Below are 15,928 nucleotides of genomic sequence, written 5' to 3'. Positions count from 1 at the left end.
TATTTTGTATCCAGTACAAGCAGCGGCTGCACAAAATTGAAGCAGGCAGGAGTGTGTGAGCACGGTTCGTGTGTGTGACTCAGAGTGGGCGCGCACACTGCTTCATTGAGGGAATCGGGGGAAAGAAGGGAGGGCAGGGGAGGGGGGCAGTCTCATTAATATGCTAATCTTACCCTCGCTCCAATTCACCCAGCCTACTTGTGTTTACAAAACTGACAGTGCCTTTCCACTGTGAGCAGGAGCTGCAAATCAAGGCTGACCCAGGTCGTGTCTGCAGAACAGCTCCCCTCCCTCCCCACCTACCCTTTTCTCCTTGCCTGCCTCTGGCCCTCGGCCAGGCCTGCTTGCCCCCACAGCCCCCTCTGCTCCCCTTTATTCCAGCACTTGATTAGCAATGATTGTCCTGCAGAAAGGTCAGGTGAGGAATGCATGGAAATGAATGCCATTGTTTTGATCGCCATCTCTTACCCCCCCCCACACACACACCAAATGCTCTGTTAGCGCACAGCCCCTCGTCGGGGAAAAAAAAAAGTGCCACAGATGTCGATTACGTGAACGCCATCTACATAAAGTTCCGTTAGAAAAAAATAAAGAAGGAGTCTTTAGACAAACATGTTATTTTACTTCTATTTGCTTGTGGAAATTTTCAAGCTAAACATAGGATATGAATTCAGCAAAAACATACCTAGCAATCTTTGCAGTTTAAAGCAATGCAATTCACCTTTAGAAATATCAAGCTTTTGGGTTTAAAGCAAAAACAGACATTTCCATGCAAGAACTAAATGACTAAAAGTTAAGCTAATATTTAAGAGTACCAATTCCCATTTTGTGACTTTATTCCATTGATCAATGGAATATGCCTTACTTGGTAGACCTTTAAAATATACTCAATAAAGTATAAAACAAAGATAACATTGTGAATGTAAAGGATTCACAGTAGATGGCATTTCATTAATTTAGATTTGTTTTTCACCTTAGACCTCTTCTTTCAGGAAATAAAAGGAAGCTAATGACTACTGCGAGACTTGGTTTCCTCAACCCTCTGTACTGTAAAGAGGACTTACAAATACATAAGCTAACCCACTGGAGAAAAAGTAGTGAACAGATGATTTTCATTTTACTCCCTACAATCTCCTAGAAATGTTTCCGTACAGTATTTGTTTTTACTAATTCAAATTAAACAGGTTAAAACATATCTGGAATAAAACAGACAGTGAAATGCAACTAATAAGTAATTAAAGAACAGTTTGATGTTGACTCATCTTTTACTGCAATGCAGAATAAGTCTTTGATACGAACAGCCTCAAATATTTATAAAGGTAATGTCAAGATGCTTTCCTCCATAAATACTTTCCCTTAACTGTTAAATGGTTTACTTTGGAGACTAGCAGAAAACATCTACAGTGCTTTGCCATGCTGTCTTTTCTAATTAGACTGACCCATGCCTGGAATACAATGAGCATTTTCACCCAGATTTTCAATTCAGTTCCTTACAGGAAAAAATAATGGCAACCCAGAAACCATGTAAAAAGTGGAACATGGCAATTCTTCAATATTAGGAGTAACACGATTTAGATAAGATGAAACATTTGCCTTCTGAAACAGTGAATGTGCTACAACAATATCAATTTGAAATAAGATCACTGTAGTGTTTCCATGCTTTTGCAAAGGCAATTGTAACAAGAAAACAGATATGTAATCTGTTAACAAAAAGCCAGCAATGAAAACCAAAACACCATTTAATCAAATGTAAAATGTAATCTTGTTTAAAAGGCTCCAAAGAATATGCAACAGGATTATAATCAGTGAAGCCAAGAGGAACAAAATTGTTTTCCTTGAATTCAAAGGGATGGACAAACCACAAAGCCAAACTGAACTGTTAGTAGCAGCTATTGCTAAATGTAACACAGGTTAAATGCTCTTCTAGGTGTGGAAACATCTATTTTGTTCTGCAGCTCAGACTGCTACAGGTCAATGAGATGATTGGAAAACACACTGACTTTTTTATATTCTGAAACAACAGTATATTTTGGAGCCCTACTACTGTTCCCTGCAATTCAAGTCTGAGACGGAAAAAAATTATATGTAATCCTTTGTACATCTGTAGCTTTGACATCCTTTCTTTAAATTCCATGTACCACAATTTCATAAGCTATATAGAACCAGTAATAAAAACAGGCTTACTACAAACCAAGAGTTCCCTTGGAAAACTAAATAGGTTTAAAATACAGTTTTGTCATATCAACCAACACCCTACCTTATACAAATGGTAAACAAGGTTTTTTGGCATAATTGCTAAAATCACTGCTCTAAATTTTAGTAAAACCTGCAATGTGATAATGAACTGACAAACAAAAATCAGCATTTTTCAAATCTCTTTTAAAATACATTCAGAATTTCAAATTTGACATCATAACCATGGTCCAAAGCTACTTTTCAGTATTTTTCAGCTACTAATGAACAGATTGTACTTGTCCTAAGGACAGCTTGCAGCAAACCATGCAGATCTACTACTGTGGGATCTCCCTATGGCCTATGCAAATTCAAATGTGAACGAAATGATGCTTCCATTCCATATTTCATTGTTGTAACATTCCTGCTCAGAATAGAAAATTCTTTAAATCAAATTCTTTGATACAATACGTTTGGGGATATAAGGATTTCTTGTACAGGATTTTGTCAATTGTAAAATAGCAAAACAGTTGTAAGCCTATGTCATAGTCATCCTAAAATCAGCAGGCAATAAAAAAAGAATTTAATATTAAAGAATAGGAAATAGCCTGTCATGTTCATAATGATGCATGTCATAAATAAAACTACTTGGTAATCCCTATTGCTGATGATTTACAGTATAGTTTTCCTGCATGCACAGTAAAGACCTACTGGAGAAACTGGAGAAAGATTCACTGACTATAGTATTATATACTAAATATAGTACATAATGACAATAGCAAAAATAATCAAGCTTACAAGATTTTTTTAAACCAGTGTAGGATAAATGAAGAAAAAATGTTGACAAACTATTGCCAGCTAAAATGCAATAACTTTGATTAAGCTATTAAAACTCATCAATAATGTATGTAGTACCAGCTCCTGATGTTGTACTTTGACTGGAGGAACCCTTTAAGAGCAACACCCAAGTACATTTAGACACGTACTTGAATAGGGGGGAGTTTAGTAAGAAGCAAAGGAAAGAACTCCAGGTATTGGACTTCCCAAGAAAGCTAAGCTGTCTTTTCATGATCAAATCCACCCAAAATCCCGACTGTGCATGAAAGCCAGTGATTAACACACAGAAGATCTGTATTAAGACAAAGAATTTAGATGGACATACAAAGCCCCATAATTGTACTACATGTATATTAATATAGTGCTGCCTATAAAAGAATTCAATTAATGACCTGAAGATACAGTATATATTCTCAGTCATCTATTGTACCAAATCTTCCTTTTAGTAATTTGCTAAAGCAGATGCACACATTAAAATGATACACTGACCTTGAATTACCACAACAAAAAGAATGAGGAGACATGATAGCCAATTAGACGTGACAAAAAAAGCTCGTTTTGTGAATCTTGAGGTCATGTGATATAAAATATACCACCCACCAACATACTGCAGAACAAACTTTATTATTGCATTTTGGCAGGCCAAGATATGACAAGACACATGGGACAAAAACTTAAAAATGTGATTATATTAAAAGTGACTTAATTAAGAATCAGCAGTTTCTGGTTACCTAAAGCTAACATAGGAATGACTATGAGGGGATTGATAAATTAATCAAACATATTTAGCAATTAGTGCACAAACTACAAACTAATTGTAACTGATATGCACAAAAACACTCTATCAAAATACAGGTCTATATTAATTTTTCTACCTAACCTCAACCCCATCTGATGAAAATCTATTGAAAGGAAAAAGTTGGAAATATAAATCATTACCGATGATCTAATGCTTACTGACAGTAAGTCCATTTCTGTGCCTTAAATGCAGTAGAGTGTTTTCTGCAATGCAACACTCCCACTGGGAATAATGGTGCAGCGAATGTCAGGTTACAAACCCCATTATGTTCCAACAAATGCCCTTCATGCACGTTGAAATACAAAAGGAAAATATACATTGGCAAATACTCATCATCATTAAGAAGATGCTTATGCCCGAGTTCTTTAAGTGTTTCTACCGTCTTGCAAGTACCAGTAGTAATTTCATGTGACAGAAGGGTATCCAGTAGCATTGGGCAATTTTAAAATAGGCACACAGGTTATAAAGCTAGGGTGGTTTCAAACTAATAAATTTCCCAGTCCAAATTTAGGAAATGAGGGATTTTATTCCTAGACCATTAGCTACAGTACTTCAACTCTTACTAAGGAAGGGGGCTGCATCTACAAATAGGAGAATTGCAGTAATTTATTAAAAACGGAGACAAACCTAATACCAGGAAACTACAGATCTATTTCTCACACCTTGCTTTTGTTATTAGTGAAGTTATGGACACAACAGCTTGAGCTAAATCAGATTAATACTTACAAAACAATGTCATCTTAAGACAGAGACAACAAGGATTTAGAAATCGAAGCTATTGTTCAGATTCCGTTGACCAAGTAACAAGGACTGCTGAGAACATAAAACATTATGTTTTTTGACTCTGCTAAAGCTTCTCATAAGGTCCTGCATAGTAATATGTTGTTGCTTTGGTCTCCATACCACAAATAGGATACAATAGCCTTTGAGTTTTAAGAACAACAGAATGACTCCTGATCTCGGGGGACTGTCGTATACAGGCAGGCGTAAGAAGGTAAATCTACTGGGCCAAGAAAAAGAAGATGGAGAAGAGATCCGATCCACGTATGTAACATCCTAAGGTGTACAAGACAGGGTCACACCCGGGAGCTGTGACACAGGATCACAACTGGAAACTAAAAGGTTGTCTAAATTAGGACAGAGATAATGAAACGCTTGGGGGCAATGTTCCCTTTATTTTTCTACACACCGAGCAAAGTGGAGTGTCTCATGAGCACAAACGTCAGGGCTCTGAGCAACCTGAGGGTACACTCAATGTGTTAAACTCAGTCATGCTCAAAGGGTACGTTAAGCACATTACAAGGAAAGATCGATTTACTTTTACCCTGCTTTTATTTCTTTTGCAATGGTACCACACTTATTCTTACAGATCACACATTTTTAATTTAAAATCTATTTAATGATATTTATATCCAATTTAGCTACTTAAAGAATAACTGCTATAATATTTGCTTGGGCCATTATTTTAACTTGTACTGGGTTAGAGCAACATATGAACTGATCATCTTAATTATTCCACTAAAAAAACATTTAGATCAAATCACACAATGCCACTGAATATCACATTCATTTAAATTATTGAAACGAGTCTTAAAGTGTACAAATCTGCAAAATAAGATCATGCAAAATCGATAGTTCCTGTAGTTTTCCTTCTTCCACATGGAAAGATATGTATTGTATTTTGAGAAACAAGATTATATTTGTGACAGAAAGAAAATATTGACGGTACAGTACATACAGTTTAGTGGATAAGAGTTTAGTCTGTTTGTTGTGTTCAATAGTATATTTTTTATATAATTTATATACAGCTAAACATACTGTAAATCAATAAATGCTGAACTACTAGGAAATAATTTTTCATTTATAAACAAACGTCTCACTAAAGCTAAGGGTGAAATAAATTATAAATGGAGAAAATGAAACATTAACATGAAAAATGTATATTCTTATTTCTGAAACTATCAAACCAGGGTTATACACTAAATTATTAATACTGAAAACAATGGAAAAAAATGCCTCATCGAGCTTTAAAACAGAATAAAAACAGACAGACAAAATCATGCTTTTCTCTCGTATTAGGTATATCTAGTGTTTATTATTATAAACAGCAAAATACATTTTTCACACAGCCTTCAATTCCCCACTGTCCATTAATACAAAGTCTATGTATGCTTTTATTGAGTTTGGCAATTTATGATTGCTTAATATTTACTATATCGCATCCGGCTCAGGTTTCGAAGTTACTCCCTTCATCCTCTGAGCTTTGCATCTGGAACAGATTTTAAGTTTTAAATCATTTCCTGCCGTGACTCTCGAGGCTTGACGGTCAATTCATCTCACAGGGCCAAAAGACTTAGTGAATCAAATGAACAAACCAGCCAAAGACTCCTGAATCGACCGTACTGATTCATTCAGAAAGAACTAATAATTTGCACATCTCTGTTTGCCAGCATGATATATGGCAATAACTCTGATATACAACAGATGGTCCCAACTCCGAGCTCCTTCAAGAAACAACAGAACAAAATTCTAGATTTGTTTGGCCACTAGATTACCAAACAAGCAAAGAGAGATGAATGGTCTTGCCTTGTTTACATACTTTCTTATATGTTAATGTCAAAACAGTCTAGTTTTGAGTTTTCATTTTCAAACTAAAGAAAAAACTATATTGAAATCAACCTGAAATGCACAACATACTGTAAAGCAATAAGCACCATTTATCCATAAATTACATCATAAATCTGGAATTTAACAGAAGCTTCTAATAATCAGCAAATTATCAGGTCAGGTGTCACAAGTTAAGTGTATGACCAGGATTATCTAAGAGGTGCTGGACTCTTTATTCTTTTGTGAGGGGTTTAATTAGTTAGACCAAGCTCTCTTGGCTTCCTGTGGAACTCTACAAACCCTTGGGCTTCTCAGGTGCCTGCAGGGTTGTGATGACATCAGCAAAGGATGCACCTCTCCAGTTGATGCTGAACCTTCTGCATGTTCCCAGAAAGCTTGTCGTGTGTCAAAAGAAATGCACTATGGGTGAACAGCTGCCAGTCAGTCACAAAGGAAGTCCTGGTGGGATTCAAGTCACTGGACCAGTAGGCTGCTTGAAACTACCGTAATTCCTGGTAAAGGTTTTATTTTACAGGGTAAATGATATCTTGTCATATGCCATTATTTTAACAAGATGAGTTATTCTCTCTCAATTCAAACACGGGAGGACAGATATCACACATCATTTTATCTCATTTAATGATTGCCTTGAGTTGGGTACGTGTTTGTAATCTTTTTCAGTATAGATGATGCACTGAAGCCCTTCTGAAGAGGAATCACTACTGTACTTTATGATTTAGTACTTAAGCTTGATTGTGAGTCCTGCAAATTGGTCAGATCCTGAATCACAGCCTCGTGTTGCAAACAGAAATTAATTCAGAAAAAAACTCTCTGCAGTTTGATTCTGTGAATCTAATGGATGCATTTGTCTTTTCTAGCCTTTTTGTAATGCAGGCCTTGGTGGTGTATGTTCTTAAGTTGCAATATGTCCTGAACTCAGCTGTTTGCATCTTAAACTGAAATGTATGAACATCTCTCTCTTTCAGCTGGCTTGCACTGTATCCCAGACTTTAATTTAAGGTTAAGCAGCAATATTTTAGACTCAGTTCTGCTCCAAGGGTCTGGCATGATCTCTAGGCCCGTATCACCTTGCAAGAAAGTTAAATTAGAACGGCTATTTTCTTTATTACACCCACCCCTTTTTGAAATTTTCCAATTTTTCCACATCTTGGCTCACAAACTCAGCCACCTCAGAGAGGACAGAATGAGGAAGTGTTGAGCTGTTTGTGTTTTAACGACAGGTACCACAGGTACCACAGCCCTGTGTGGGAGGTTCAATTAGAGGAGAGGCACCTCTTTCACTGACAATACCTCAAACCTACATATGCTCAGGAAGCCTAAGAGGTCACTGTGTTTGCCAAATAGATCTGGCCAACTAGTCCCACCTTAACTTCATTTTACTTGGGTAGTTTGGGGCCCAGCTAAGGACACGACCGAGACTCAACCACAGCATGCCTGGATCATAGCACTTTCACTTAGATCGCTATACACTAGTTTTTAGATGTCATTTGTAATACATCGTATTTTAATGGTCCGTTTCATTTCAAAGCGTTGCAATGCTGTCATTAGAGGCATTATATTGAGCATTAAACTAAAGACAAGGAATAAACTGAGTGATAAATGGGTTTTCTAAAACCAATAACTAACACTTAAGACAACCACAAAAAGTTTGTCAAGGTAAGCTACAGGAGTATTTAAGAGACCTGTAGAGACTTGCATCACTTTACCTTGCCAATGTAAGGAAATGTAATATAATGGATAATGTAATTATCTGTAAGAAAATATACCAAGTGCATTCTTAATAAATTGTCAAAGTGTAGATTGTAAACTGTCCGAAATTTGTCCTGTACTTTTCTGTATCCCACAAAATGGTTATTAGAGCAGTTTATTGTCAAGATGAATATAAATAAGAATTAATTTCCTTGGTTTAATGAATCGTTTAAGTACAGATTCCATTGTATTCATCATAGCTGCATATAATACCAGAACAACTAACAAATATGCAGTGATGAAATCAGTATCAATTAATAAGACTGATCTAGGAACTGCTTTAACCTTTAAAGGCCTGTCAGGACTTGAATATCCTGCCAGCAGAAAAAAAAACTAAACACTAAATCAGGGTTTCTGGCCTGGCTGGACAGCAAGGTAAAGTCAAAAGATATTAGACAGCAGAACTGAGGTGGACGTCATCCAGAGACTGTTTTTCAAAGAGGGAGGTTTGAATTGTATCTCAGCCACATTCAAAGTGCACACTCTGCAAAGGTTTCCTTTGCATGAATGAAAAACAGAACTGCTCTTTTGAGTTTTACCACACATAAAACTCTTTTGTCCTTGAACTTGATTTCAGGTTAAAGCTGAATTATTATTCTATGAATTTATCACATTCATCATTGTTGAAAAATATCTTAAACTGATATTTTTGTATCTTATAACACATTATATACAGTACACCAAGCTTTCATAAAACAATCATTTGACACCCTAATATTATCAAAATATTCAAGATGTAAAGAGACAGTCAGGACTTTAGTCTCACTGCCTGTAAATATCATTGTACAACAATTTAAAGTTATCTTTCTATGAAAGGATTCCTAAAATATGAGCACTTATTACACAAAAATAAAAATTCAAGCCAAGAGGTTAATGTATTTTTTGGTGTTTTCATTTAGATGCCGGGGTAAAAAAGTTAGAAAGAAATACAAAATGAAAACAAAACACGCTTTGTGGTTTAGGTATCTCATCAAGACTGCATCCTCAGAGAAACCCCTGCAGGGTGCACTGCAAAGTGGTCAATGTTGTAATGCAGCAGGAAATATAAAAGGAAAAAAAGATGTTATGAACAATTTTCACATCTTAAAAAAAACTGGAATGTACAGCAGAGAACATCTTGCATTTGATTATATATTTTGCAATAATCAGTCATATTTCAAACAGAAATCCATTACCTGATAATTAATGTTAGCATTTTATGAACAACTTTCTTACAAACTGAGCTCATGTTCATGCAGTGGTCGGAAGTATAATCCAGCTAGCCCGAGCAAAACCATTAATCAAGACAGCATCTGATTTATTTATAGGCCACAGAACTGTTTCTCCACTTCCCACTCTCTTCTCAGGTATTCGAGACTCGGCTCTGGGGAGTAGCCAGAGAGCTGCTGTGTGCCCTGTAGACGTGTGATGGTTTTACAGACCCTGCTGTCCCTACAGCACGCTGCTCTGTCCTTCACCTCCAGAGCTCTGGCCTGAGGCTTTAGAAACACTTGCACACAGCAGGGGGTCGCAACCATTGCAGTGGATGGGTTGTCAAGAAGATAAATTAGTAGACATTTACATTTGTACTCCAGTAAGTAGCCTAATCTCAGGGAATAGGGACTTATATTTCTTGCAAACATGTTCTCTGTGCAGCAGATATACTAAATGTCCTAAAATACTACACTTTCACCACCTCAGAATTAGCAACGTGTTTAGAATTTCCCACACAGATGCTTAATATTCACTGCAACTGCTTCACATGTGAAGGATCCAGTGTGACGTTACTGTGCATCTCTGCTCTTTTGACAGTCCATCTCCGAGACAAATGGATGGTGGAACGGCATGGAAGGCAAACAGAATAACAAGAAGCAAAAGCTTTTCATTGAAATACTGTAGATGAAGCACTGCACGACTGAAATTTCAATGCTGCTGTAAACTAAAGTGTTTAAAACTGTTCTTGGGGGTTTTGTTCGAAGCACGGGCTTTTGTTGTTGTCTGGCTGCACAGAACTAATGCAGGGGCTATGAACACTTTGTAGTTAGCAAGAGAATCCTAACATGCTCCTATGTTTGAGGATGCAGAAACAATTCTCTGTGGAGGCCAGGAAGCATACTAAAGCACTATTTTTTTTAATGCATTTACACAGCACTTTTTAAGGAGTGAAAAAAAGAACTGTACATTCAGCATCCGTCATGTATAACACCCCCTGAAGTGCAGCAGAAATCCAAGTGATGCATGACAGCCGCCGTGGGCCAGAAGCCTCATTACACAGTAGATCAGGTAGGAAAGCCAGAATTTACCTCACCAATTAAATCAAGTGGAACGTTACGTAGGAGAGAGTGTTGCTAGCCCAGAGTGGAATTTAAGAAAGACACCAGAGTTAACATTTCTACCACGGCATCTGTAATGACTAGGCAGTCAGGATCTGAAGGATGTCCGGTCACCATACTGCAGCGTTGGCACTGGTCCAGCCAGTAGAGTGCTGGCCCACCAACACCACTCCCATCACAGTTACTGATCAGACCCGGCTTTACTTAGCTTCCGAGATGTGATCAGTGCAGGATACAAGGTGGGGACTCCTCCCTACTCTATTCCACGCAGATAATTCCTTTTCATTTAAAACGCAAGTGATTCAAAGCAGGTATAACATGACCAAGTCAGGACAGCATTTCAAAATACAACAAAGGATTACAGACCGTGCATGTACATGTCTTTATATTTGAATTTAGTCTTAGCACTTTCCTTTTTAATACAAAAAGCTACCCCTCTCTTAGACTACCCTTTTTACCCTGGTAACATACAGGGCTATTTCCAAATAAAATGGCAAGATGATGTATATTTTTCTTTAAAACAAATCCTTAAAATGCATTCAGAGGCAGGGCCTCTTCAGTAGCAGCAAATATAATGAAGGAATACTTACACAACCATAGAATAATGGGCACAAGACTGCTCAGCAGAACAGTATACTACCTCCTAGTTAGGAAACTACTTAAAAGTGTACATAAAAAACAGTGATCAATCAATACTAATGTATGAGATGTTGAAAGCATCACAACAGATGAATCCCCTTGGGTGATAGATTCACAAAGGCCTGAATTAAGCAACCATAACACATTTAACAATACCCTATCCACAAATTTCCACAACCCTTGCAAGATGCTTATGAGGCAATAAATAGAAACAAAGTTTAGCACTGGTGGACACACAGAATCCACCAAATTTAATTTTCGTCTTTCACAAAATATTTGCTCTTTCTCTGCTAAAACCGGGTGTTGTTTATCAACTCTTTCCAGAAGAGTAATGATTTAAGATTGCATAAAAAATTAGACAAAGGTGAAAGTGAGAAAAGGAAAGATCCACCACATCTAGAATCTAAAAATAGGGAATTATGCTCTCCTGAGAGGACAACATCATGCTTTATTTAAAATAAATTCTACATTTTTAAAGCTAAGCTGTGCTCTCCCAAGCCATATTGTTTACAGTATATGGTGTTGGACATAGGCTAGTTTAGCCAGGACAAATATTTAACAGTCTCATGAAATGAATGAAAACCTTTATAGTCCATAGACACTCACCTGTGTAGTAGGAAATTCTTGAAATATCTGTAAAAAAAAAAGAAAAAAAGAAATAAGATCCGCAGTACTAACAAGTTTGCAACACTGTCTAAAGCCTGTGCAAAGACAGCCACCTAGCTGTGAAGCACTTAGCAGACAGGAGCTGGCGCACTCACACAAACAGCACTGCCACCTTCCCGCAGAAACCCTACAATACACACTCCTGGCACTGCTGTTCCAAGTGAGCGACTCGGGAAACAACTGCACTGTATGTCAACACTAAAATATATTTTGATGTTTCAGTTTACCGTACTTTTGAGGGGAATAACAGCAGAAAATCGAACACTTTGGCGTGTACCCACTGATTGGTGAATATAAGATAAGATCACTTTACTGGCCATACACAATTTCTTGTATTAGGAATTTGTCTTTTCGCATACCCCAGCTTGCTCTCCATGAGACACACAGACAGGGAGAGAAGCTTGGGGTCAGAGCGCAGGGTCAGCCATTTATACAGCACCCCTGAAGCAGTTGGGGTTAAGGGCCTTTCTCAGGGGCCCAACGGAGTAGGATTCCTCTGCCGGCCGCGGGATATGAACCAGCAACCTTCCAGTAACAGGCGCAGATCCTTAGCCACAGAGCTACCACGCCGCCCTCAAGCTTACAGCACCTGGTATTCCCAGGAGGTCTCCCGTCCAAGTACTAACCAGGCCCGACCCTGCTTAGCTTCCGAGATCAGAAGAGATCGGGCGTGCTCAATGTGGTGCGGCCATAAGCGATATACAGTATATATATAAGGAGTGGGTTATGGATAATTTACAAATAGCTATCAAAAGCATTTTTACAGTCTAATGTCATATTCTGTAGGTATACCAGATGAACCATGTCTTAAGGTTATTTTGTAACTTTTTGTTAGATATAACCTTCAGTATTCAAAATAATCAAGACTACACAAAAGCTAAATATAGACCTAATTTTAAGATTCTGCAGAACAAAGTACTTAAAAACCTCTCCTTTTGTCATTTCTCCTTGCAACTGCTTTTCCATTTTTTCTAGTTACAGCTCACTATTTTATTGCAAATGTAAAATAAATGTGATTTACCTTTATTACACAGTATCTTATGAGATCAATTTTAAACTTTCATTTGCATCCAAATGGTACTACTGATCTACTTCCTTGACTCTATGTGTGACATTAAGTTTCAAACGCAACATTCACTTTGCTTTTGAAAAGGTCAAACAGTCTTTGTTTGTCACTTGTATAAATCAAGATGATCTGATTGAAAAATTGAAGTCACCAAAACCCTAAATTCACTATTCTGAGACAGGAGTGGCTCTTGGTGTTTTTACAAAATTTCTCTGGAAGTGTTTAATCATTGCTCATGACAGTTAGGAAGTGTATATGTTTAAAGGATGAACTCCCTTTACAGTAAATATTGTAAAACTTTTGCAATATGATGACATGTACAAACTGCAGTGATAAAGGAAAAAAACGTGCAAAATGAAGAAATAACATTCAACTTTTGCTTAATTACAGCACAGATTTATTTGATACAAAAAACTATTTGAAAATCCAATAGTATTCAGACTACATCAACTGATAAAGTTGGTGCTTTGCCCTGTGTTTAGCAAACTCAAACACTGATTTCTGAATGAAAATGGTTCTGGCAGAACTTGATGGCAATGTCTCCTGCATGCATAATGAACAATGATCAGCTTTTTTTTTGCAAAATCAATGTTGATTTTCTAGCTAGATATTTTCAATATACAAAATGTGTGGACAAATCATTATATGAAAAAACTGTATGCATAAATAAAGGCATAATGTTTACAATGAGAGGAAACATTTTACAATTTCAGTCTGCCAGTTTTTAATACTGACATTTTGAACACTGATACAACACGAATACCAACACCAAATGTTCCAGCACATGAGAAGTGACAACTGCCACTGTAGAACAAACAGCATGCTCCCAGTGTTTCTGAAAATAGGCCTATGCAGTAATGAAATATTTATGAACGTACAGTATGTGTTTTGGAAGTATTGAAAAAGATGCTTCTGTAGATCAATATGGAATTTCGCCACCTCTCAATGTAGAGGATAGCCACAAATAGTATAGCGCCCTCTAGAGTAGCAGAATTAAGTGACAACATGCCTGCAAAGTGACTTCTTGCATTGAACCACAGTTAACATCCATACAAACCACTCAAATAACCCCTTCCAAACAGAACATCATATATACATGATCTTTTACAGATGCAAATCCTACAGTTTCTTCTGAGATTTGCATCTGTAATTCTTCCTGATTAACTTCATAAATCACCTTTCCAGATCTCAACAAAAACAAATCACTGCAAATCACGTTACTTTCTTCAAAACACTTTCTTCCTGGCACGCTATCATTCCCTAACAACGCCACTAAACCTGATCTATGTTATTAATCGGGTTGACCTAACATTGATCAAGGACAGTCTGAGTTCATACTTTATTTGCTTCAAAATTCAAAACTCAATTTTACAAAAAGCACTTAAAAGATCAAGGATATAGAATCATCTTAAGAACAAAAATCCAAAAAGTGATAGTTTGTCTGGTTATTTAAACTCTCCCATGAGGGAGGACACTGAGCGCCTCGATTCATTACTCTACAGCAGGCGTCTCCAAACCTTGTTCTGGAGAGCTCAAATCCAGTTATTCTTAAAGATTACAAAAAAATCACCTGTTATTTAAACATTACCAACTAAGTTTCAAAGAAGGAAACACTTATCCTTGAGATCTTAAGGATATTCTGTGTTCTTCCAAATAACCTCTAAATTACTTAATTGAACACACCACCTGTTTAACTCATGTTGGTTGATGATTTAAAGGTTATCTATGAAGCCGACTGAGGCTCTTCAGGACCTGGGATGAAGACGTCTGTTCTAGTGAATGAGTCAAAACGAATTTTGAAGAGGCAGGTCTTGTTAAATCATCAATTCATTTGAAAAGCAACAGCAATAATGGAGAAAAAAATCTGGGAAAACAGTACCAGGATTTATAGTTGGAAGTGGAAAATATTGTTTACAAGTGTACAATCAACTAGAAATAACAGACTTTGAATAATATACAAGTTTTGTCACCATGTTACCAGAAAGATATTACTACTCTGAAATCAGTCTGGAAATGAGCAAGCAGATATCTCACTGGACTCAAATGAATGTCCAACCCTGACAGGCTAAAGAAACAGAATTCTTACACAGAGAAAGGAAATGAAAGGGACATGATTCAATCCTTCATCATCCTCAAAGGAATAAACAAAGTCAATAAATTGGACTTCTACAGAAGAATCAACAGTAAAGCAGGAACCAAAGGACACTAAAAGAAACTATAATAACTACACTGAAAATATTTAAATTTTAAGCAAAGAGTTGTGAGAGTATGGAACAATCTGCCCAAATTTGTTGTTGAAGTAGATTCCTCTAATTCTTTCAAAAAATGGCTGGATGAGAAACTTGGATTAATTAGCTTAAATGAATTTGCTAGGAACCAAACAAGATAAATGTCTCAAATGGATTTTTCACATTTGTAATCATCCTTATGTTTTGAATTGGCGCAGTGGGTTATTCTCCTACAAGCTTGGTTGAGTCTCTGTAAGAAAGTTATACAAGGAAACTTTAAACGCCTAAAAGTCAGTTTAAGGTAAAAATATAATAAAAACAAACTTAAGTATTAGAAACAAAAAGTAGCAAAAAAACTGTCATACATAATGGAGTGTTTAAAAAAACCATCTTGCTTAACTAATCTCCAATAAAAATTAAAAACTACTGAGAAGAGGATGACACATCAGAGCCAACTCTGCTTCAGAGAAGATGATTAAACTTTATAGCCTTTAATGGCAGAGCACAGTATTGTACCAAAACAGTGGACGGGCTGACAGCACTGCATCTTGATAACATCACCAGACATCCTGTCAAGGCGCTCAGGATGTACTGAATGAAATAATTATTGCCTGGAATTGAAGACACAGCAGTGTCCCATCTAGCAGCTAAAAGACTCAGGTCATGCCAGTTTTATAGCGTCTCATAACTGAAACAGTTTGAATAAAAAATACAATTGAGGAAAAAATGTGAAGGGAATATCATTAGAGAATTCAAAGAGAAATAAGACCAGTGGTACCAGACAGGGTTTGCCATTACACATCACACTATTCAGAAGGCCTAAAAAGCAAGC

The 15,928-nt window shown here is 36.8% G+C and overlaps 1 protein-coding gene and 1 pseudogene across 15 annotated transcripts in view; both read right to left on the bottom strand.

Moving 5' to 3' along the window:
* Positions 1–15,928, bottom strand: part of LOC148651479 (focal adhesion kinase 1) — a 156,620-nt gene that overhangs the window by 104,353 nt on the left and 36,339 nt on the right. For 14 of the 15 annotated variants that reach the window (XM_088601819.1, XM_088601801.1, XM_088601808.1 and 11 more), the window contains exon 2: positions 11,743–11,769. The exons of the other annotated variant lie outside the window; for it this stretch is intronic. In XM_088601819.1, coding sequence (XP_088457945.1) covers positions 11,743–11,769 — 27 coding nt within the window. The remainder of the gene's footprint in view (positions 1–11,742; positions 11,770–15,928) is intronic. 15 annotated transcript variants of the gene reach the window in all.
* Positions 12,380–12,498, bottom strand: LOC148651480 (5S ribosomal RNA; annotated as a pseudogene).

The sequence above is a fragment of the Lepisosteus platostomus genome, chromosome 12 (assembly GCF_059453375.1).
Source record: "Lepisosteus platostomus isolate fLepPlt1 chromosome 12, fLepPlt1.hap1, whole genome shotgun sequence".
Taxonomy (NCBI): domain Eukaryota; kingdom Metazoa; phylum Chordata; class Actinopteri; order Semionotiformes; family Lepisosteidae; genus Lepisosteus; species Lepisosteus platostomus.
The sequence above is the reverse complement of the archived record's forward strand: the minus strand, read 5'-3'. Positions and strand labels throughout refer to the sequence as shown.